Source organism: Antedon bifida, chromosome 8 (assembly GCF_963402885.1).
Source record: "Antedon bifida chromosome 8, ecAntBifi1.1, whole genome shotgun sequence".
NCBI lineage: Eukaryota > Metazoa > Echinodermata > Crinoidea > Comatulida > Antedonidae > Antedon > Antedon bifida.
In genome coordinates, this window is record NC_136233.1 from 3,267,451 (window position 1) to 3,291,337 (window position 23,887).

The 23,887-nt window shown below is 33.3% G+C and overlaps 1 protein-coding gene, 1 long non-coding RNA gene and 2 other non-coding genes across 5 annotated transcripts in view; all 4 read right to left on the minus strand.

Annotated features, from left to right (window-relative positions):
• Positions 1-16,213, minus strand: part of LOC144850497 (deoxynucleoside triphosphate triphosphohydrolase SAMHD1-like) — a 29,078-nt gene extending 12,865 nt beyond the window's left edge. Inside the window, exons 1-11 of the mRNA XM_078707778.1 lie at positions 16,079-16,213; positions 12,224-12,317; positions 11,817-11,848; positions 10,915-11,075; positions 9,709-9,824; positions 9,534-9,604; positions 7,483-7,617; positions 7,282-7,341; positions 2,735-2,788; positions 1,244-1,297; positions 844-903 (exon numbers count right to left, since the gene is read on the minus strand). Coding sequence (XP_078563904.1) covers positions 844-903; positions 1,244-1,297; positions 2,735-2,788; positions 7,282-7,341; positions 7,483-7,617; positions 9,534-9,604; positions 9,709-9,824; positions 10,915-11,075; positions 11,817-11,848; positions 12,224-12,257 — 777 coding nt within the window. The 5' untranslated portion in view covers positions 12,258-12,317; positions 16,079-16,213. The remainder of the gene's footprint in view (positions 1-843; positions 904-1,243; positions 1,298-2,734; positions 2,789-7,281; positions 7,342-7,482; positions 7,618-9,533; positions 9,605-9,708; positions 9,825-10,914; positions 11,076-11,816; positions 11,849-12,223; positions 12,318-16,078) is intronic.
• A 1,166-nt stretch (positions 16,214-17,379) lies between these two features.
• LOC144850124 (uncharacterized) lies at positions 17,380-23,692 on the minus strand. Of its 2 annotated transcripts, none has more exons than XR_013614049.1 (10): positions 23,666-23,692; positions 20,935-21,004; positions 20,662-20,706; positions 19,951-20,019; positions 19,679-19,751; positions 19,028-19,060; positions 18,777-18,839; positions 18,437-18,498; positions 18,191-18,230; positions 17,380-17,884 (listed from the first exon to the last, which is right to left on the minus strand). It is a non-coding gene; the product is annotated as an uncharacterized LOC144850124 (long non-coding RNA). The 2 variants fall into 2 exon arrangements; XR_013614048.1 differs by having other exon boundaries at positions 23,616-23,688.
• Positions 17,964-18,030, minus strand: LOC144851212 (small nucleolar RNA SNORD31). The gene has a single exon (XR_013614172.1). It is a non-coding gene; the product is annotated as a small nucleolar RNA SNORD31 (small nucleolar RNA).
• LOC144851211 (small nucleolar RNA SNORD31) lies at positions 19,175-19,241 on the minus strand. Its single transcript, XR_013614171.1, has one exon. It is a non-coding gene; the product is annotated as a small nucleolar RNA SNORD31 (small nucleolar RNA).
• Positions 23,693-23,887: the final 195 nt, after the last annotated feature.

Here is a 23,887-nt window from a genome sequence, read left to right on the forward strand (position 1 = left end):
TTTTACTGTATATTATATTCCCCGACAAAAAGTACCCGTGTTCCCTTCGGTAACCGTCGGTAAACTTCGCCTGGAAAATAACTACATTACACATTTTGGTCCCTGGATGGAACATGATATCACGCGTCTCGACCCAACGGTGAACGATTCGTACAAAGGGATACCGCAAAAAAAGTGCGTACTAGCTATTGTTTAGTAGTTAGATCTCTGGCAATAATGAATGCATAAAAGTGCATAATAGCCCTCTGACGTACTCTCACGGTCAATGGAACGTCGTGGTTTTCTAGGCGCTGAAGCTATATGAAGTGAACGCGAACGTTTTTTACTGTATATTATATTCCCCGACAAAAAGTACCCGTGTTCCCCGACGGGGGGCTAGGCTCCCCGACGAGGGGGCTAGAGCCCCCGTAGCCCCCCCCCCCCCCTGGCGCCACCACTGTGAATCAGTGGGTCCCTAATCAGCTCTTTAATATCCCTTTCAAATCTATGCCTCTTTAAAAATCAAATAATAGAATTACAGTACAGACACAGAATATGTGAAATATAGTTATTTTGAACAATCCAAATAATTACACCTAATCTGATTTTGTTTTGATTTTGATTTATTCCTTTATTTTGTTATTTCTTTATTTCCTTTCGATGCTAAAAATCATTGATTTCCAAAGTTGTTCAATATAGAATATAAACATATAATAGCAACATTTTTAATCTACAAACCATGTAAATGGTTACTGATAATTTGATAATAGTGCATCCATACCGCAATAGACATTACAATATTCAAATCAATAATTTACAAATTTATTTATAGGCCTATGCATTATATAATTTTACAATACTCACTTCGTTCACTTCGCCTAGGACCACATTTAAAATGTCATCCTCTCCAATTTCGTATTTCTTCTAAAAATTAAGTAATAGAAGAGTGTAGGCCTACAATACTGAACAACTTATATTCATTTTAACAGAGTAATACACATTTCAAATATTTTAAAAATTGTATCACATACAACTGAATATAAATCCAAATGAAAATTACTGATAAAAAAGAGACAATACTGTGGTTATCAGTAGCTGGATCTCAATGGAGATACAAAATAAAATACAGCAAGCATTTTGTCAGTAATTTGCCTTTGGATTTATCTTAATATTTACTTTAGTGGGTCAATAGGCCTACTCATCTTAATATTTTTTTCCCGTTTTCATTTCCTTAAAAAATTAATAACTATAATTATATACTTACTTGATCCATGAGGTTTTCAAGAATCCCATCACCTTCGGTTTCCGATATGTATCTCTTAACAATTAGAAAATAGAATTATGTGATCAAACATATTTCTCCTTTTTAAAATGTTTAAAACTAGAGCTGCAGGTCTTCAAAAAATTGCATTTCATACTTTGGAAACATTAGGCCCAGAGGCTTAAAAAACGCAAGCGTAGACCTTTTTCAGTCGGGGAAATAAGTTTATTCCTCCCAAGTGTATGCCTGCGTACCATCTGGACTTCCGGGTGGTGAGAAATTCATGACATACAGGACATTGAAAATTTAATAACTTAGCTATAATAAGATGTTGGCTAAGCGAAAATGGCATGTTTTTTTGTTTAGTAATGGATGAAATATTTATTTTAGGTGCCCCACGGTACAGAAGGTTACTTGTAAATTAAAAAATTTGTGAACATACGAACAATTAACATAATTCGTGTTTGCTGTAGTGTAGCGTACGTCGACACAGTACACGACGTAACCGTCGGTAAACTTCGCCTGGAAAATAACTACAGTACACATTTTGGTCCCTGGATGGAACATGATATCACGACCCAACGTTGAACGACTCGTACAAAGGGATACCGCCAGAGCGTACCTATAGCTATTGTTTAGTAGTAAGTTAGATCGCTGGCAATAATGAATGCATATAAAGTGCATATCACTCTGACGTACTCTCACGGTCAATGAAACGTCGAGGTTTTCTAGGCGCTGAAGCTACGAAGTGAACGCGAACGAATTATATTCCCCGACAAAAAGTACCCGAACCGTCGGTAAACTTCGCCTGGAAAATAATTACATTACACATTTTGGTCCCTGGATGGAACTTGATATCACGCGTCTCGACCCAACTTTGAACGATTCGTACAAAGGGATACCGCCAGACAAATGCGTACCTAGCTAATGTTTAGTAGTAAGTTAGATCGCTGGCAATAACGAATGCATATAAATTGCATAATAGCACTCCGACATACTCTCACGGTCAATGAAACGTCGCGGTTTTATAGGCGCTGAAGCTACCAAGTGAACGCGAACGTTTTTTACTGTATATTATATTCCCCGACAAAAAGTACCCGTGTTCCCTTCGGTAACCGTCGGTAAACTTCGCCTGGAAAATAACTACATTACACATTTTGGTCCCTGGATGGAACATGATATCACGCGTCTCGACCCAACGGTGAACGATTCGTACAAAGGGATACCGCAAAAAAAGTGCGTACTAGCTATTGTTTAGTAGTTAGATCTCTGGCAATAATGAATGCATAAAAGTGCATAATAGCCCTCTGACGTACTCTCACGGTCAATGGAACGTCGTGGTTTTCTAGGCGCTGAAGCTATATGAAGTGAACGCGAACGTTTTTTACTGTATATTATATTCCCCGACAAAAAGTACCCGTGTTCCCCGACGGGGGGCTAGGCTCCCCGACGAGGGGGCTAGAAAAAAATTAATAACTATAATTATATACTTACTTGATCCATGAGGTTTTCAAGAATCCCATCACCTTCGGTTTCCGATATGTATCTCTTAACAATTAGAAAATAGAATTATGTGATCAAACATATTTCTCCTTTTTAATAACAAAGCTTGCTTGTTAGTTTTTTCAGGGAAGAGTGAATACGGCAAGGTTTGTTGGAATTTAAAATTAATTTTAAGTAATTTAATGATTAAAAAAATACAACAAATATAAAATCGATACAATACTAAAAGTACTTTATTACATACAAATTTAAACATACAGGAAAAGTAAACAAAAACAGTTTAACGGACATCTCTCGTAAAAACCAGTTTGTTTCTTCCTGTTTAAATAAGTGCATCATAATCATTTCATAAGGGGTGCTTCTTCTGTGACTGGACACCTCTTTAAGCTTGGTTCCTACTAGGACGCAACGCAAGGACGCAGACGCGACGTATCGACGCTAAAAGGCTGGTTTCCAACGTCAGTTACGATTGTTACGTCGATTTTACGTAAGAAACCAACATTTGACAGGAAACCGCTTACGACAATATTTTGGTGAAATCGACGTAAACGCAAGAAAAATAGACGATCGACAGGAAACCGGGGTATCGAATCTCTGTCTGATACGTTGATTTATCGCGAATTTACAGGAAACCGGGATTTTATTGCTTGCGATCACTTGCGTTGCGTTATTAACGATTCTTACGTAAAGTTGACTTGGAGTCAACTTTACGTAAGCGTAAGAGTCGTAAGCGCAAGATATACAATGGAAAAGGATAGGCCTATTTTTAATAGATACGAAAATACGAATTTCATTAATAAAAGCAGCTTTTTTACAACACCTCTTTACCAAAAAAGGATAAAAATTAGCCCTATATTAAAAACGTACAATTATATTAAAGTTCTTTCTATTCACACTTTTCTTTATTTTATTGACATATTCTCCTTCCGGTAATTAAGTTCATTAACTATTCTTTTATTAGGAGAAATGATTCGATGTTTTTAAACAATTTAAACCGGCACTATTTGCTCCATCTGAGTTTTTCTAATCAATGTTTTTGTTGTTTGTGTTGTTATAAGAAGCATGCTATTAGACTCTGATGCAGTAGATGTAATATTAAATACAGAAGGTAAGATATTTAATAACAATTAATAATAATAATAATAAAGTTATTAAATAATATTGCCATTCAACATCCCTCCACACTTAATAATAAGAAGCATACAGTAAATACTTGTTAAATAAATTTATTTACAAATACATTCTGCACAATACTATTTTATGGATTAGGCCATTTATATAAATTCTCAAAAATAATCGATGCATACACCATGGCATACAGAATATATAATACCGAAAATCAAACCTTTAACTAAATACTAATTACTTACTTATTAACTAAATACATTTTTAAAAAGCAAACACAAACACTTTTACTGATTACCTTAAGTGATATAGGCCCTACAGTAACTTTCTTTGCATACACTGTGTCACACAATATATATGATACAAGAAATTAAACCTTTAAATAAATCTAAAAAGTTGAATACTAAAACTATAAACATATTTTTAAACTCTGAAACTGTGGTACACTGTACTGTAATTTCTCTCTTTCAGATGGGGCTGAATTAAGGACACAAGTTGATTCAATCTTTCTGGTGTCATTCTTGTATATCTATTTAATAAAGCAAAACAATTTGTAAATGCAACACATAAACTTTCAATGTTGATACATTATCAATGTTTTGTTTAATTTTCAGTGGTACTAGAAGCAGACTTTCTGTTCACATGTAAAAATAAATAAAAAAAACATTTTAAAACTAGTGTGTTGAAGCTTTTCAATAATTATTTTAAATCAAAGAAAAATAAATAAACATATTTAAAGTGTTTTTCATTTGTTTTTCTTAAGTTAATGACTACAAATTTTAATTTTATAGCATTTTCCTGTTAAGCAGCTGAACTACTGATATTAGTTAATAGTTATGTGTACAGTATAGATAACATTTTTAGTTACAAACATTTAATTTTTAAACACATTCCAACCAAAGGGCATGTAAAAGAGAAGTTTCACTGTAGATCATTTTTGTTGCAGTTTAGAAGTTGGAATTATTGTGTAGAGTGTGTAGATCCAATACATTAGGCCTAAAATTTTAAAACGTTTTTTTTTTTAATTTGGCCTAGGCCTATCATATAAAATAAAGTCACACTAAAAAAAAAGAGAGATTTATGCCTAATTCCAAAGCTAGCCTAGGCCTACAGATGGTGGTCCACTTAATTGGGATAGGCCTAGTACTTGTAGGGCCTAGCCTAGTAGGCTAGTATAGGAGGCCTACTACTACTAAGTACTAGGGGCCTAGGCTATATAGTAGGTAGGCCTAAAAAAGGCTTTTAGTAGTAGGCGACCCTAGGCCTAGTATTACTAAGTAGGCCTAGGCTAGGCCTACAAGAAGGCTACGGTCTAGGACATTTTTAGTACAGGCCTCTTGCCTATATAATACAGTAAAATAGTATACAAATAATGAATGTTTATGAGTGTAAATGGTACAAATAATGGCATGAGGTGAATGATGAAAGGTTATATCAACGAGGTAACGCCGAGTTGATATAACCTTTCATCATTCACCAAATGCCATTATTTGTACCATTACACGAATATAAAACATTCATTATCTGTTTTATATAACATCTAAATAGATTCCTGTCATTTGAATCAAATAAAAGGTAGCCCTAGCCAAGAGGTCTACATTTCATTCACATTGATTAAAACAGTAACATTTGGTTTTTAATATTATATTAAATGTTATATTTATATGGATTTTATAAACACTCCAACTTTAGTGTCAATTATGTCAACAAACGACCAAACAATCTTAGGCCTAGCAAGGCTAAAACGCCTAGGCTAGGCCTAGCCTAAAATTAACAGGCCTAGCTAGGCTAGACCTAGTAGTAGTACTAGCTTGGCTAATTATGGTTTTCCAACGATTCCACGTCTTGTAGGGATGTCCCAATTAATTAATCAAAATCCTAAAAACGATCTAAAGGTAATTTAAATGCCTTTTTGAATGAAATTAGTACATATATATCTCCAAATCGTACACAAAAATCTGCTGCTGTTGCATATCTCGCGGTGGTGTTTACAAACAACAGAGGCGGGACAACAGGTGGCGCTGTTGTATTTCACAGTACAGAGCCATAATAATGTCACAGTAATTTGTACACCAGATTTTTTTTCATCCGCGAAACGTTTTTTTTTTCGTACACAAATATGTTTAAAAAGTACTATTAAACGATCGTTTAATAGTGCGTACTATTGCACGCCATGTGACCCACATTCGTCCAATCAAATGACAGGAATTTATTTGGGTGTTATATAATAGTGGTTATGATGTACCTAGGCCTACCTGAAAAACAATTGCCTGACATGGGCAACCATCGATCGAGCAAACACAGAAGCGTAAGAAAAAATTTCAACTTTACGTAACGATCATAAGACGACCGTAAGCGCTTGAAGTTAAAAAAGTCAACTTTACGTAAGGGTCGTTATCGGCTCGTGAGCCTGCGGTTCAGAACGATCAAAACGACGTTCACTTAACGGAAGAGACGTAACAAACGCAACAATCGTAACAAACGTTAGCATTTCCAAATCTTACGTCGACAGGAAACCAGGCTTAAAGCCTGTTTCCTGTCGACGTCTATCATCGTTAATCGTTAAAATCGTTCAACGACAATAGTTTGAAATACCCGGAAATACGATCAAGTTGAAATGTTCTAGCGTTGAACGGTAGAGTTGAAACTCCTGTCTTCTTTCTCGACGTCGTCGTAACGCGAAAAATGAATAGAGGACTCCCCTGCCTACTTTGAATAGGCTCACAGTGTATGAGACGTGGGCCTAGGCATCTATCTCTATACTGATGGTTCTTCGTTCTCAGTAGGCCTATCCTAGTCCAAATAGCATTTTGGACTAGGCTGACGACTTAGACCTACCTAATATCCCTAATATCTTGCTTTGGCAAGGCTAGGCCTAGCTTTGACCGCGCCGCGATGCAACAAAAATAAATGTAGTCAGCAGAATTTTCCATCAATTATGTGACGTCATGTGCTGTATCGCCAAGATGATTGGTCAGTTCTTACGTTTTAGCGTTGCGATATCGCTGGAGTTGAACTGGATTCAACTCTTGCTGTTGTCAACGATCGTGTCTTGTAGCGTCAATTACCGTCGATTATTACACCTTTTTCTGTAAACCGTTAAAATGTCAATGTTTACGTAGAAGATCGCCGATTATTGTTGAATCGAATTAAATAACGTCGAAAGAACATAATGAATTTAGTGTCACCGTTTTCTGCTTTGCAAACGACGCAAAAGTGATTATTAAACTTGTGCTACATTGATATTTGATTGAGTATTTTCAACGCAATGTTGCGGCAGAATTATTCTATTGGGAACCAAGCTTCTGACAGTATAAGTTTCTATTTTCGGGACCCGGGTGTTCACATAAAAGGTTCAACTGTATGAGAATAATGAGAATAATAATAATTGTATCACTAATAAATTTACTCACTTTATTCATCAATGGGGAAAGAATATATCGTTCAATTTCCTCCTTTTTCAGTATGAATTTCTTAAATAATAAAATAATAGCATAATGATCAAACGTACTTATTTTGATTTTTGTTATTTTAATTGTAATACTTTTATTTGAAAGACAGTCCATAGAAAATTAGCAAATAAAAAATGATAAAGAATTCAGACAGATACTCACTTTCGGTGGACCATAAAACAACTCTTTAATGAATATTCTGTCTCGATTAATCAACCCGCAGTCCTTAAATTCCTCTTCTACTTTAGGGTTCTGTTCTAGTAGATGATTAAACATCATTAAAGACGCATCTTCATGCTAAAAAGTGTGTTTTTAATAATATTAGTAGATTTGAAAAACAGAAACATTATTACAAAACAAGAAATTGTGTGAACATGATAATTGTATCTTTGAAATAATTCTGTGAACAGAATTTTATCTTTGAAATAATTCAGTGGACAGATTTTTATATTTAAAATAATACTTTAATAATAATCCACTATCTATTTGTTATAATATAATGAACATAAATAATTAAATGCAGTATGATTTTTATAATTGTATTTATACTAAATGGTAACGCTCGCTTTGCTCGCGTACCATCTAGGTCGTGCCCACAGATGGACGTTCTCGAATACACAGTAATTTCAGCGTAAAAAACTGGCAATTTCAAATGTACGCACCGCAGCACTATAATAATACACTGTCGTTTACAGAAACGAATAAATAGACACGATGATTTATGCAGTCAACTAAAATTTGCACCCTGGGAATTACTTCCGAAAGAGAAACCAAATTTAAACAAACCCAATTTGTGTTTTGTATGAAACATTAAGGTTGGGGAAAGGTACAAAGAGGAACAATTTTTAAATATATTCTTTATCTATCATGTTTTATAGGCCTATAAATAATATACCACTAAATACAGTTAAACATTTGCGATTTAATACTTTGTTTAAAATGTCACTGTCATAGTCGAATGAATAGTAAAGTACATGTGACGATACACCACTACGACGTTTATATTTTTTGTAATTATTAATTAATACAAACGTTGAGAAGCAACTGTCAGTAATAAACGTTTATTTGTATATTATGTGTTTATAATCTAACAGTAGGGCCTCTCGCACTCACAGTAATACAGTTTATTTGTATATAAGTTTATATTATATCTAACAGTACCAACACTCACAGTAAGAAATTTGCGATTCAAATGGCGACCAAAAGTGGTTAATAGGTATTGACAGTATTCTATAGTATTGCAATACTATTTTTTTAAGTTTTAAGTTTATTCTCTAAGGGCCCATAAATGTATCTACTTGTGTTAAACCATGGAGGTATACCTCCATGATTAAACCATAATTTGGAATGTTCCATTCATCGCAAATCAATACATTTGTATACACGTATATTAAATCTATCAAAAGAGTATTTTTTCAAGGTACCCGGTTAGATCAAGACACAACTTTGCGCTGATTACTAGCTGCATTATGAAACATGTTTCCATACGTGTTTGATCCAAAAAAAATGACTGGGGTAATAATGTTCAGCGCATTGAGAGCTTGCTTATATGCGCGATATAAGAATGAACTATTATTATTATTTATTATTATGCTGTACTCGAGCTGTTCAGCCGGTTTTCAGCTATTCAAAACAATTATCGTAGGAGGAGATAGAAAATTCGAAGCATCCTCGTATTATTGTGTGCGGGTATTTTTCTAGATGCACATCCATTAGACAGTGTATACCACGATCGGTAAAAACACCCTTATTTGGGGCAAATCGTTGAACGTAAATTCGTTTTAATTGTCAATAACTAATTATCTAACTCAATTTTAATTAGCAAACAGGGTTACATCAGGTGGTTAAAATCAGTACCGAAAGTATGAACCAACTTTATATACCATCGAGTAAACGTTCTAGAAGTAAGGCGCGATTTACCGAATTTTTCCCTTACGTAAATTTATATATAGATGTCCTGGTTGTTTTCTATTGATTTGTCCTGTCCGATGTCCCGCTTGTATTTGTCCCTTCTTTGTGTGTCCCAGGCAGTCCCGACTCTAGGTCCTGTATCTCTCTGGGATCCTGCCTTCTTCCTCCCACCACCCCAGATTTAATGTTATTTGTCTATGTCATTTCTTATTTATTCCATTATTGTTTAAATCTTAAAAGGAAGTAAATAAATGTTATTTTGAATTAAATTGAATAATGAATAAATATTCAATTTCTCATACTTCCCACACTTTCTGTCCTTTTATAGCAGGTATGAACTTTCTATCAAATAGATGTGAAAAAGGACCATGACCTATAAATAAACAAAAATAAATTAGGCCTAAGTTATTCTATTCTAATATGCACATTATATAAACAATAATATTCCTTGTAAAACCATGTGTTAAGAACACCTACCTAAATCATGACAGAGCCCGGCAATCTCTACACATAGAATGTCGTTGTCTGTAATGTTCAGCTCTGGTTGTTTTTCTTTTAAAGATCTTGCCAGTTTTCCAGCTAAATGCGATACTCTGAATCAAGAAAATATTAAATTACTTAGTGAGGCCTTTTTTGTATTGCAGTTGCAGTTTTATCGTTGACAGGTAGTTAAATGAGAAAATGTTTTAATGGGTAACGTATTGTCCCTTGAAACACAAAAAAATGAAGGTCAAAATATTCTAAATTTAAATTGGCCATATCAAAGTAATATTAAAGTTATTCACTTTAAGTCGAAAATTCGAGCCAAAAATAACAAGTTTACGTAATTAACAGGTAAATTAATTTGATTACATTTCGTCTGGAAAATCGTCGCAAGCGAAAGTAAACAAAGATTTCAAACTACGAGTAGGCCTATGCATTATGCATGATACTAATTAGGATTGTTTACAACTCGTCACATATCGCGAGGAAGTTTCATGATTATGCATACAGAGTAGCCAAACAAGCGCGTTGCATTATGAGATATGTTTTGATCAAAAACTTTGACTGGAAGTCAAAGTTATTTTTTGAACAAAAAAACGTCTGTAGGCCTATTTCAGTTAAATGATTTTTTTTCGACTAATTTTTGGTGAAAGTTAATAACTATTATGATACTTCAAAATGACCCACTTTTTTTCGAAATCATTTTTTTTTTTTTTTTTTTGGAATTAGTCAAAGAGACAATACATCTTTAAGCTAAAGCCATTTTAGTTTCAATGTATTTAAAATGGCAAATCACGCACAACCAAAACTGGTAGAATTGACATATCAAATAAGTATACTATCTATCTTACAAAAAGACATACAGTATCTAAAGAAAGCATTTTCTTTCTGGGATTTTTCCCCTTTAATTGTTTTCTTGTTTTTACTCAACTAATTGAGAAAAAAATGAAACGTTTTTGACTTTTAATTGAACTTCAAATTAGAATTTTAAGATATTCACTCTGTGGAAAAATGTAAATCAGTTCTGTTGTTTTTTGTTGTTCTTTTTTTTTTATTGACATAAGAAAACCTTCATTGTGTAATCAGTAATAAATATCGAGGAATATCATTTTTATTAAAAACTAATAATTTCTGTTATTTCTATACTTTCAAATTTAATCTTGAAATTACGATCTAATTCTTTAACGACTCAACTCATACCCAATAGAATGTTCAAATCGGTTGTGAGAAGCTCCGGGAAAGACGTAATAACAACCACCCAGTTGTTTGATGTTTCGCAGGCGCTGGAACTGTGGTGTGTCTATGATTTTAACACACAGTGGATGTAGCTCAATAGTTCCATGAATAGGATCATTGAATAGCTGAAAGAAGAATAACATAAAAGCAACTGTTACTAACTAACAATGTGAGGGACAATTTATCAAATTAAAACAATATTTAGTCGGTCCACTTTGCACTGCATCATCAACACTTGATTGTAAATGTTCATCTGGTTTGTAATTAACAATGTGTACGGACTTCTTTATCAAACCAATGCTACAATTACGAAAATAGATGGTAAATTTCTGCCATAGTGGTGCACGGCTGAGCAGAGGGTAGAGTTTCATTCTTACAAACAAATAAAATATGTCGATTTGTAGTTAATTACTGTATTACAGTCTTTTATTTCAAATTGAGGAGCCTTCAAATTTTTGTAGATAATGGCGATGAAATTTAATTTTAAAATTCTTAGTATGTATATACAAAACTGTTTTTAAATACAGAACTTAGATTTGTTGGGCACGGGCATAACAATATGTAGGGGACGTTTTGTTGTTGAGCAATCCGATTCATGCACAGGTTGGCCGTATTCGATGAATTTGATGATTATTTTTGTAAGCGATTGTTTAGACGCGACGTCACATAAAACTGTGTACATTTTTTTTTTACTTGGTTTTACTAGAGGTCTGTTTTTATATCACATTTTGTATCCCTATATTTTCAAATGTAAAATGCAGTAATCTTCACAAATTACGTACACAAAAATAATGTGCATGTAGGTTTGGAATGCTAATAGTTTACATAGGCCTATAGCAACCAATAATTGAATAACTTATTCGTACCTTATAAATCGGCTCCTGTCCATTGTTATCTTCTAAAATATAATAAAAATGAAAAGACATTAAAACATTATCATACGTACGATTATCATAACATATATTATTCATAAAATATTTATATTTATACATTTTAAAAACCGCAGATAAGTGTGAATCAAAATATAGTCATTGCAGTAATTGTGATTGTGTCATTGCAAGCAGTAATTGTGATTGATGTGCGCACTCACATGTCCTATAATGTATGATATAATCTATGTCTGCTTATTGGCGTTACAATTCATGATATAACACACAAAAAAAGTTAACACATACTTCAGTTTAGTTATAAGTCATGTCACCATTGTTGTTTAATCAAAGCTCATTGACACAAATTGATTTTAAAAATACAAAATACAGTCTTGCATACTCACGAAAAGCAGAGCCTTTGGAATTCTGAGAAGCCATGACACAGACAGGCTATGACTACTGAACTGGACCAGTATTCACTTGGTAAGCTAGTATTGGCTAAATGAAATGAAAACGTATTGTGAAGTATATTACAATAGAAATCATATTTTATAAAATTGAAATTAGCCGCTGCCAAATTCAGTAATAAAAACATGTGAAAATGGTAAGGGGAGGTGGAAGCACTAAAACTATTAATATAGTCTCTCAAATAGATTTAAACAAACGGGGGAGGGGATGCGACCCTAGCGATACTTCTTGGATCCACCCCTAGGCATAGTCAAGCGTCAGATATTAAGGAATTATTATATAGGGATTCAGGGAATATAGCAAGTAATATTTTACAATTTTAGCAAATAACAGGAATGTACAATAACACAACCATTTCTTCACGTTTATTTAACGAATTGGAATTTTCAAACTGCAAAACTTACCTTGCAATGAAACATCTGCAGTTCCAGCTAGAAATAGGACACTTCACTAATAATTCAAGTAGTATTAGTACTGCAGTATATACAAAGAGAGCCCATCCCACTTTTTGATATACAGGGTTTTCATTAGTTAAAATTGCTCACATGACTTTATCGATTCAAATGATTTATATAAAAAACACAATAGACTAGCTTGGAAAAGAAAAATCAATTCTGTACTCATAATGTTAATTTGGAATGCTGAATTGAAATCTATTGTTTACTATGTGTGATTTTTAGTCAAAATTAGAAAAACGAAATAGCAGCTATCTGTAATATGTTTTGATTTTATCTTGTAAAAAACAATCAAGCATTTATGCTTCACATACGTCTTCAGGGCCTTTCACACGACCCCTGCTCCGGTGGCCTGCTCCGGCAAATAAAATTACGTCTCAATGTTCCGTTTTCACGACACTCCACGCGGCTCTCACCAATCTCTTCACTCAATAAATAATCAGGAGCCACTGGATATGTGTTTAGAATTCCAAGTACAAGGGGTCCGAGGTATAGAATATGTCAATTAGGAAGCATCAAGTGGCCTTTCGTAAGTTCCAACCTAGCTGTACCTACTCTAGGGAGGGGCGTTTAAAAGTACCACCAAATTTGAATTAATTAGCATAATCGAGTACTCAAATGAAACCAATGCTAAAATGTTAAATTTTAGACTATAATTGAAGATCTATCAAGAGTGTAAAATTCTGTACCTAGTCCGCTGAATAATGCAAAAGTACAAAATGTTTGAATGGTACCGTTACCAAGAAATTATTTTCAGTTCAGTAAATTCAATTCAACATCAAAACAAGTTGTGTTGTGCCATACAAAAGTGTATATCTAAACACCAAGTTGGACGCAATTATTGTTTCAGAAAAACTTTTCTAGTAACAGCTGTTGAATACTGTATTGTTGTTTTTGGAACCAAACAGATTGAGAAGTATTAAAATAGGCCTACAAATAGCATGCACATTGTACTTGTGTACATACACAGAAAACATATTGATATTTGTATCAATGCACATTGTATGTCTATAATCAGGGCTACAGACCTATTGTCTAATTAGTGTCATGCGACTAATAATTGGTTATTCACAAAGTGTCATGTTCCTGAATTTGGGTGACAATTCACATATAATAATTGGAAAGGTGTCAAATCATCAATCAATATTGGTTTTTGAATATTAAATGAAATCTACGGAGCAAAATTTGCCGGTTACCTTGCTTTAGATTTCTGGAATTTTTTAAATGTGCAGGAACTTACATTTTAGTTGATATTACAGTAATTCATAATGGTTTATTCATATTCTATTGACAAAGTACTGTGTATATATTAGAAGTATCGATTCTAGAATTAAGATGAAAATTAGGGGATAGGCTTAATGCAATATCTGTCATTAGGCCTACACAAAGCCAAATTGTTTCTGTTCCGTACACCAAGAGTCCTTTTTGTAAATTCTCCGGGAAAAATTACAATTTTCGAAGCTAATTTTACACCTTCGCAATCTGAGAAATCGATCGTCTCAACATTCCGACTCTGGTCACTTTTGAACAAGTAAAAATTTGGTGGATTGTGCCAATACTATTAAATATTAACACTTGCTAGATGACAACTGTAATCATATTCCAACTCGAGTTCCAACTGGACCATTTTCAATTAAACTGTCCAGCTTTTTTATATGTCCCGCTCAATTTCGATGGATAATTTAGAATTATTTTATTATTATACTTTTGTTTATATTGTACGTTTTAGCTTTTTTGTTGGGAGTGGCACGCCTAATATGACGACAGAAGCTATTGGCCTCTTTTGCCACTCCTTGGCGCAATCTAGCTATTTTTTGTATTGTTATGTTAATTAAATTCCTGGTTTCATTAGTCAACCAATTGCCTACTTCTTCCTTGTGTCCCTTTGAAACTAGTACTGGTGACTTTTTACTCCCTTGCCGTTTGATTTTAAGCAGAATTTTTGGAAGTGATTAGCGGAGTGTAGGCGTAGCCATAGTCCAACGAACAGCAATTATTACTAGTTGGCTGCGCCGAGTGCTTCTAAAATCAGGTCTATTTTTCTACCCACTATATACTGTATTTATATTCATTTAGGTATAAGCTTCTACGTAGATACAGTTTCCTATGCTTCCGTCCTTTGAATATAATATAGTACACTAACTGCCTACAGCGCGAAAAAAAAACGCACCCACCCACCTTATCATAGGAAAAAAAAATTGGGAAAAAAAGAGTGGACTCTCTACAGTTGGGCACCCCCACACCCCCTCCTCCTTTCACAAAATCCTGGATCCGCCACTGGATTAGCGAGTACATTGTTTGTCTGCGGCTGGGAAATTAAAATAGAATGTAGATCCTGGGGTGGGGGGAAGACATGTGTCCCACATATTTTAGTGGGGGGTTGTCCCCTCACTTTTCAACACAGCAAAATCATTAAATTGTTGAAATGAAATGGAAATTCTATCGACATATCGTATGTAATTTCAGAAAATACAGTATCTACATACAAATACAGTATTTTGTGTGAATATAATAGGCCTAACCAGTGGGGCATCAGGACCAGTGCCTAAAAAGTGCATAACCCAAAATAATTGTATTCTTCTGGGAATTTGTATGTGCTCAGAAATCCATTCGATCTATACATTACTCAAAGAACCGAGCTTCCAAGGGGCTTCGTCCCCTGGACCCCTTTTCCCCAGCCTAAGATTGCTCGCAAAGAATTTCTTTTTTATAGGTCCCCACTATTAAAAACGGATGCGTCGTTGGTCACAAGACCTTAGGGAGTAACGCCTCTACCCCGGAATATATATTTACGTTACACAAAATGTTTACTACTTTTTTTAAACAAAAATACTTGATAATCATTATTTCTTATTAAATAGAATATCAATAAACAATAGTCGAGCGGCGTTTTGGTAAGAAATATTTCTTGTAAATAAGCGATAAAAGGGTATTACAATTACACGCACCGGGTCATAAATTACTAACCACGCAGTTGTGTTAAAAAATCATAATCTAAACAATTAACAAGACTTAATTATTCCACAAATAAGAGTAGTGTTATACGCACATGCATAAATAAATTGGCATACTGATTTACGATCGCGGTTAGAGGCAATTTGAACAAAACTGTACAGAAATGTTGCGCCACAACCATCACATGAAACAGCCTCAAAATACTTCATTAAAAAAGATACTTCACGAATTTTCAAGTTTTAGTTGGTTTTTACAACTTGCAGCTCCTCTTACATAAAGTTTCTGTACAGATCAGTCTTTATCGAGGTAAGGGTCACATCAACATTAAATGCAATATCTATAATATATAACCTGGAAGAATAATTTAAAGACATTGCTTACCTTTCAAAAAGTCTTCAAATCCAACTAGATTTGAACTCGTCACTACGGACGAGTTAGGTTATCCGCAGCCCAAAAGCCATGTGCACGTCATACGTTAGAATATTGCGCACAGAAAAACGCTTATGCCATTGAAAAAATGTTAGTGCGCTCTCTATTTTGTGTCACGTCTAAGTATAAACAGTTTACACTATATATTGTATACGTACTACATACAGTGAAGAATAGATGAAAATAAGTGACCAAAGTTATTGACGCCTTTGGACATGATGACGTCACAAAAAATTAAAAAATGGTAAATCATGCGAAAGATAATTGATTGACCTAGGCAATATAAAAACATGGAGGAAAATGAAATACGGATAAGTGGAGATGCGCTCTATTAAATGTGATAAGCTATGACGAAAGAGACAAAAATCCTCTATTTTATATTCGAGTGGCCATACGATGACGTCACAATATCCGGTTAGCCATATCGATGCATGATTCGATATCTACAACTCATCTACTTTCAGAATATGTAATAAACAATAAAATTCACCTTGTAGTTTAGAATCTATAACTGTTTAAAAAAAGGCATAATTTTGACGAATTTTTGAACTTTTTCATCAAAAACGCGCGCAAATTATCCAATTCCACGTGCTCGTATGACGTGATTTTAAGGCGAAATTGTAAAAAAAATGGTAAAATTACTAGAAAAGGCTGGAAAAACATAAATCACGCGAAAAAATTATAATTGTGCGCTGCATGCGCACGCGCGCGTAAAATAATTGCGCGTGCGTGGGAATTTTTGAAATGCTCAAAATCCATAATCCATAGAAAGTTTGCCCTTGATATGACTTAAATGTTCACCAAGTGTCATTACAAAATGACTTTTGGTTTTTAGTCTATGTTAAATACGCGAAATTCATAAAATCGCGCGTAGCTTACGCTGCGCGACTCAAAATTCATAAAAAAAAGTTTCTTGCACATCTACAGCTGCAGGTCAATCTTATGACAGTTATACAATCTTATGTTAGCCAGAATTTGAGATACGCTGCGAACAAAATTCGTGGAAAGAAAGAATATAGAAAAAAAAAAAAAAAAAAAAAGATCCTGACAATAACAAGGGGTTATCCGCCAAGTGCGGATAACCAATGAACAGCCCAGGAATAGGGCTTGAACTAATGGATTCTCGAAATAGAGTGGTCTTTATAATAAATGGCAAGTCATATATACAGTATACACGATTAGATTTTGGTCTATGATTGGTCCAAGCTTTACATGAATCGCTACAAAGAATTACCACAAAGTACGACTTTCAATAATACAATGTTGCAGGCACTTTATTATTTTCTATCATTGTCCATGCATAGACAGATTATACAGGATGTACATTATCAATAAAAGCATTGATATTGAAAGCAATACACTAAAATGCCTATTGTACTATGGAAAATTTGCAGTTGAATAGTTATGTTACGAACGTCATGTTTAAAATAATTACACAACTATTCAACTGCAGGTTGCAAACTACTAGGTACCAGGAATTTACATGGCAGTTCCATCACATTGCAGGTGTGGATTCTTAATTACTGTAAAACCAAAAACTTCCGCGACATAAAACTATTACGAATTTGAAAAATAAAGTACAAGTGAATACTGTAACATTATTGTGTATACGCGACCTTTATAAAGACGATAATACATAAGCTATTGTGTACAGTAGTAGGCCTACAATTATTCGTGGCATGAAGTTTTCGCAAATTTCAATCATTATTGCCTTGTTTGATGCTTGCTTTGCCCTTCTGTATAAAATAACCAGGTAAGCTGCAAAAAGAATGAATAACTTTATTAACCAAGTGCATTAGATTGGAACCAATTCAATAGATTTTAATTGTAAAATTGCCGTTCCTCATAAAAATCATTCAGTCATAGAAATCAGACTGGGGCGATATTACCTAATCATTGTAAACGACAAACATATTGCATATCAAAATATGCAGATTGTACTGGGAATCGGAAAAAGACTATTGAAATCTTACTCAGAAATATCAGTTAGATGCTAATTTACCACACTCACTAAAAGCATCAAATTATCTAGTAAAATAAGTTGAATAAATAAATTAAACTTGCCTTATGAATTGCCGTTAAAAAACAAAATCAGATTCTACTGCTACAAAAAAAAACAATTTAGAGATTTAAAAAACGAAACAAATATTTTACTTTGCTGGATATTTTTGTATTAGCAAACAAATCAGAACAAACAATTCCTCATCCTTTTTCAGAACAGGTCTGTAATTATGTTCATCATTTCATTTGATACCACTTCATACTGGCTTATCAAACAAAAACCATTATGAAAACAAAATGCTTTCTTACCAAATCTGAAATTGTTCGTTTTGGCGACAATTGACAATATACATCACTACGAACACACTATCCTGCGAAAAAAAATTAAAGAACTTTTTAACAACTTATTTTTCAACCACAAGCCAATATATACAAAGAGCATGAATATCTACAGTTCAGAAGCTATAGGGAGTAATCACGTTATCATACGAACGAGACATTTTTTTAATCATTACCATAGATAGTTACAACATACAGACTTATCTTTTTACCTAGGCATAGTATTAGCTGCAGTGCATGAACAGATGGCCTAGACTGAAAGACTAAGGCAGAACTTTAAATTCAAGTATACAATTAATACATCACTTACTATAGTTAAATGACCTTTAAACTTTTAGCAGTTCATCAACTTCATACATAAAGACATTTCCACCTTAAAACAAAACAAATCTATAAATATATGCATTGTATTTGTACCAATTGTTGTACTGCTACACATTATCAGATTCTGTATTGTCAACATCATTTATCAGATATATGCTTGTCAATAAAGATCATCATTACATAAATATATATTTTAAAATGTTTTCTATTTGTTTCATATTTTTTCAAATCCATTACCTTTTTACTCGTATTGTAATAATATCACAGAATCTGTAAAAAGAAGAGATTATGTTTAATTCAATGTTCAGCGGACATTAGAACTATTATTACTACTATTATTGGATTTCATACAAATTATTCTTAAAATATTACTAGTAAAATTGTCGTTTCTCATAAAAATCATTCAGTCATGGTAATCAGACTGGGGCGATATTACCTAATCATTGTAAACGACAAAATATTGCATATAAAAAAAACAGATTTTACAGGCAACTATCTCGAAAGTATTCTGAGCAATTATTTTGTTATTATATAAATATCTTATGTAATGTTGTTCATTTCAAGATTCAAGAAATTTTATTTGTCCATAAAAAACAAACATAAAAAATGTTGCAACAATTTAAAACGTGCAGTATTATAACAGATTAAAATACAAGATAAAGAGTTAAAAATAAAAAAAACTGTTTAAAAATGTAATACTATTTAAAAATTGCATTATCGTCTTACATAAGAATTAAAAATATGAATGCTATTTACAACGAAAGATTTTCTAGTTCTACAAAGATTTGCTCTTGGAGGTCGTAGCCTAATACCTGATCTATTTAAGTTATAACAGTAATGTAACGGTTGAGTGGGGTCTTTCATAATATTGTTTACTTTTTTACTAACCTGGTTGAGTTATTTATCTATGCCCATCACAGTTCTGATTGGCTTTTACCACAGACACACCTACACTGGCAACCTACAATGAAACAGTATTGTACTTCTATTTAAAGTATTTAAAATTTGTTTTTACTTTAACCAATCATGCATAGCACTATGGTATTTCAGTACTGTAATTTTTAGCATCAAAGTTTTCAGACATATGCTTGTCAAATTACTTATTCATCATTATTACCCATTACAATTACTGGACAATAATAAAATTCCACAATGCTTACCTGGCATCTACCTTCACCATTCAGGCATCTAATCTAACTTAACCCATTCTTTAATTAAGTTAGCTTTAGCTAGAAGAGTAAAATTTAATTACGGTTTTTAGGTTGATTAGCAAAATCTGATTTAAAGATTGGTGTTAAATATTAAAGTGTAAAATATGCATAAATATTTGGTAGAGTAAGGCTGAAAAACAATGAAAAAAAAATGGGGTGGGTGGTTTTATTGCATTTTATAGAATGTAGCTTGGCTCAGTATGACTGTGTTGGAAACACATTCTCTTCAATGTCCCATGGGACTCAAAGCGAGCTGGGATTATGGATAACATCATTGCCAGCAACAGAATGATGATCAAATTTAGGTCAACACCATGATAGGGATTTATTATCCAAACAAAAAGGTAACAAGCCAACCTTGAGAGCTTTAAAGATGTATTGTCCACCAAAACATGAAAAATGAAATTTTGTAGTTTTAATAAAGTTAATCACTTCCATAGAAAAAAAAATGACAAAATAAATTGCTAAATTCAACCAAAAACCCATTAGCTGGCAGCTAATTTGACCATTTTTTGCTTTACATTTAATTTTTTTCAGGTAAATACATTTTTTTAGATCCAATTTTTTCGTCAAAGTGGATAACTATTATGTTACATTAAAATGGAACATTCATACATACATCTTTAAGAAATAATATAATATTGATCAAGAATCACTTACCATGGACGCTAAAGAACCATCATCACGTACCCATATTTTTAAAACCTGAGGAATACAGCAAGTGTTTATGTTATTAGTTCAGTTAGACAATTTTGACAATGAAAAAGAGGGGGTTTTTTTACAAATGGGATGGTTCACAGTTGACTCAGTATGTTTATTGTGTTGGAAACCCGTTTCTCTTCAACGTCCAAATATGGACTCAAAGCGAGCTGGGATTATGGATAACATCATTGTCAACAGCAAAGATAAATTAATTCAATAAAATAAACCTACCACCAATAAATCCAGGTGGTTTATTTTTCTTATTTTCTTTTTCACTGTTCATGTCGTTGTATTCTTTGTCCTGTGTATAAAAATGCTTTCAATTAAAATTACAAAATTTAATTAAAAATAATTAAAAATTTCTTAAAATTAAAAATATCTGCACAACAACTTCAGTATGAGGTATAAAAACCGAATTTTCGCATCACCATCAAGTCAGACGGGGGCATTCGGGTTCATCATCATCGTTGCTATGCAGTGGTATACACTTACTAGCCGAAATCTAGGATAGTTATTCAGGCGAAACACAATACCAGTAGGCCTACTTACTACCAGTACTGTAGTGTCTCGCACCTAGTCGAGATGGGATTACGGTCGAAGCGGCCGCCAACGAAAGCGGCCGCTAGTTCAATAACGGTAATTTGTATGGAACGCCGTGTGCGCTTTGATTGTCGTTGTTTTGTAATCTTTGATTGTCATTGTTTCGACATGTTTTCTTTACCTCGGACGTAAATAACAATCTAAATTATTATGTAATTTATTCTCTTTTTTTACAGATTGAATGTGATACGTTCTTTTAAACGAAATGGCGAATCGATGATTACTTACTTTATAACTGTTCTAACCTGATATATATGTTTAATAAAGTCAATAAAATACATTGTGGTGTTTGTATTGTATATTAATATAATATATAATAAGCCAATTATTAAGAATAATATATATATATTTTCAATAAAGTATATCAAAATATATATATTTGTTATTGTATTTTAATTAATTAGTAAAGTAACTACTGTAGTAGTGTTCGCAATAATAATTACAATAACATGATGACATCAATTTATTTATTTAATATCCTAAATTATTTTATACCTTCAGATATATAAATATTGATCAATTTAAAATGAGTTTTAAATACTAAAATAAGATGCAAGTGTCTGTACGGTACGGTAATTAATTACGCGAATTTCTGCTAATAACTACACGGCCGGCCAGGAATAGTGCTGTTGAAGGTCGCGTTTTCGTCCCTATGTTGCTTTATTGAAAACACAAACAATGTATTACAATGGAATAACACTTAATGTATAACACACCCTATTACTAATCAATAAAAAAACAAGATTCGATAGTACAGTGTAAATGAGATATAAAGATTCGGCAATACCGTACGTAAATTATTATTGCAATACTGTATGAAGATTCGATAGTACAGTGTAAATGAGATATAAAGATTCGGCAATACCGTACGTAAATTATTATTGCAATACTGTATGAAGATTCGATAGTAAAGTAAATGAGATATAAAGATTCGGCAATACCGTACGTAAATTATTATTGCAATACTGTATGAAGATTCGATAGTAAAGTAAACGAGATATAAAGATTCGGCAACACCGTACGTAAATTATTATTGCAATACTGTAAAAAGATTCGATAGTATGTAAATGAGATATAAAGATTCGGCAATACCGTACGTAAATTATTGCAATACTGTATAAAGATTCGATAGTATGTAAATGAGATATAAAGATTCGGCAATACCGTACGTAAATTATTATTGTAATACTGTAAATAGATTCGATAGTAAAGTAGATGAGATATAAAGATTCGGCAACACCGTACGTAAATTATTATTGCAATACTGTAAAAAGATTCGATAGGAGAGTGCTCGAGAAACGTCGGGTTAGTTCAACGGTATTTTTTTCCTTCACATGTATTTAAAAAAAAAGAGATATAAATAAATAAATAGTACGTAAATGAGATATAAAGGTTCAATAGTACGTAGATTGATGCAAACGTAAATTATTAATGATTCGATAGTATATGTAAATATATTTAGTTAGTTAATATTAAAATACAAATAAAATATACATTAATTTTTCGGCAGGCAAACTTAATTATTATAGAAATATAAAGATTCGATAGTACATGATTTGGCTTATATTTATTGGTTTGACCATACATACAGCTGTAACTCAACTCGCCATAGGCCATGGTGTTGACAACGACAATCAAAGATTAAAGCGCACATGGCGTTCCATACAAATGACGATATTAAACTGGCGGCCGCTTTGGTTGGCGGCCGCTTCGACCATACTCCGTCGAGATGTTTCTTTTCGTACATTAGTTGGGGACCCCTCATGAAACATCACAAAAAAAAATGAATATTCATTAGTCATATTCATAGTCCGACAGAGATATGAATTGACCCAACTACAATTCGCTAATGCAAACGCTTTCCGTCAAGCTGTCGGCGTCTGTATCCGTATAAGTAGTCTGAATGGATAAGATATGTCGTATGACCTTTATTTGCATGTCGATGTAGGCCTAGTTGTACTTGTAGGCCTATGGATGGGGTTCAAATTCAATGAGCAACTTCTTTTTACATTAATATTCATAGTGCGAGAGTTTATTTAGAGGGTTAGGTTTAGGACTAGTTAGGAAGTAGTTCGGCTCTTTCACATAAGGAGTCCCCAACTTGTGTACAAACAAAAAATGGCAGCCCCGCCAATGCAGCCACGTGGTTTGCTATATACTGTAATACGTTACGTCACACGTGGTTGAAGAAAAATCATTCATACAGAAAAAACTCGATATATAGGCCTATGCCTTAGCCTATGGGTTGCATTATACAATATTGTAGTAACATTATCATAAACCAATAGTTATGCAACAATTTAAAACATTACTTTGTATTTTTTCTATTCCGCCATTTAACAAAAGCAACGAAACAACACACCTCACGCCCAGCAGTCAGTCAGGAAGCAAAAGGAACGGCATGGCGATTCCACGCGCCTTTTATAGGTTTCCTACTCCATGCATAGCGCCCTCTACAATATAATGATTCTAGTCTCTCGTACAGTAATTCTTGTACATAATAATTGTTTTACGAACGCTATCCAATTTTTTACAGTTTACGTACGTAAAAAGAAAATCGAGAAAACTATCGATAAATAAAGTT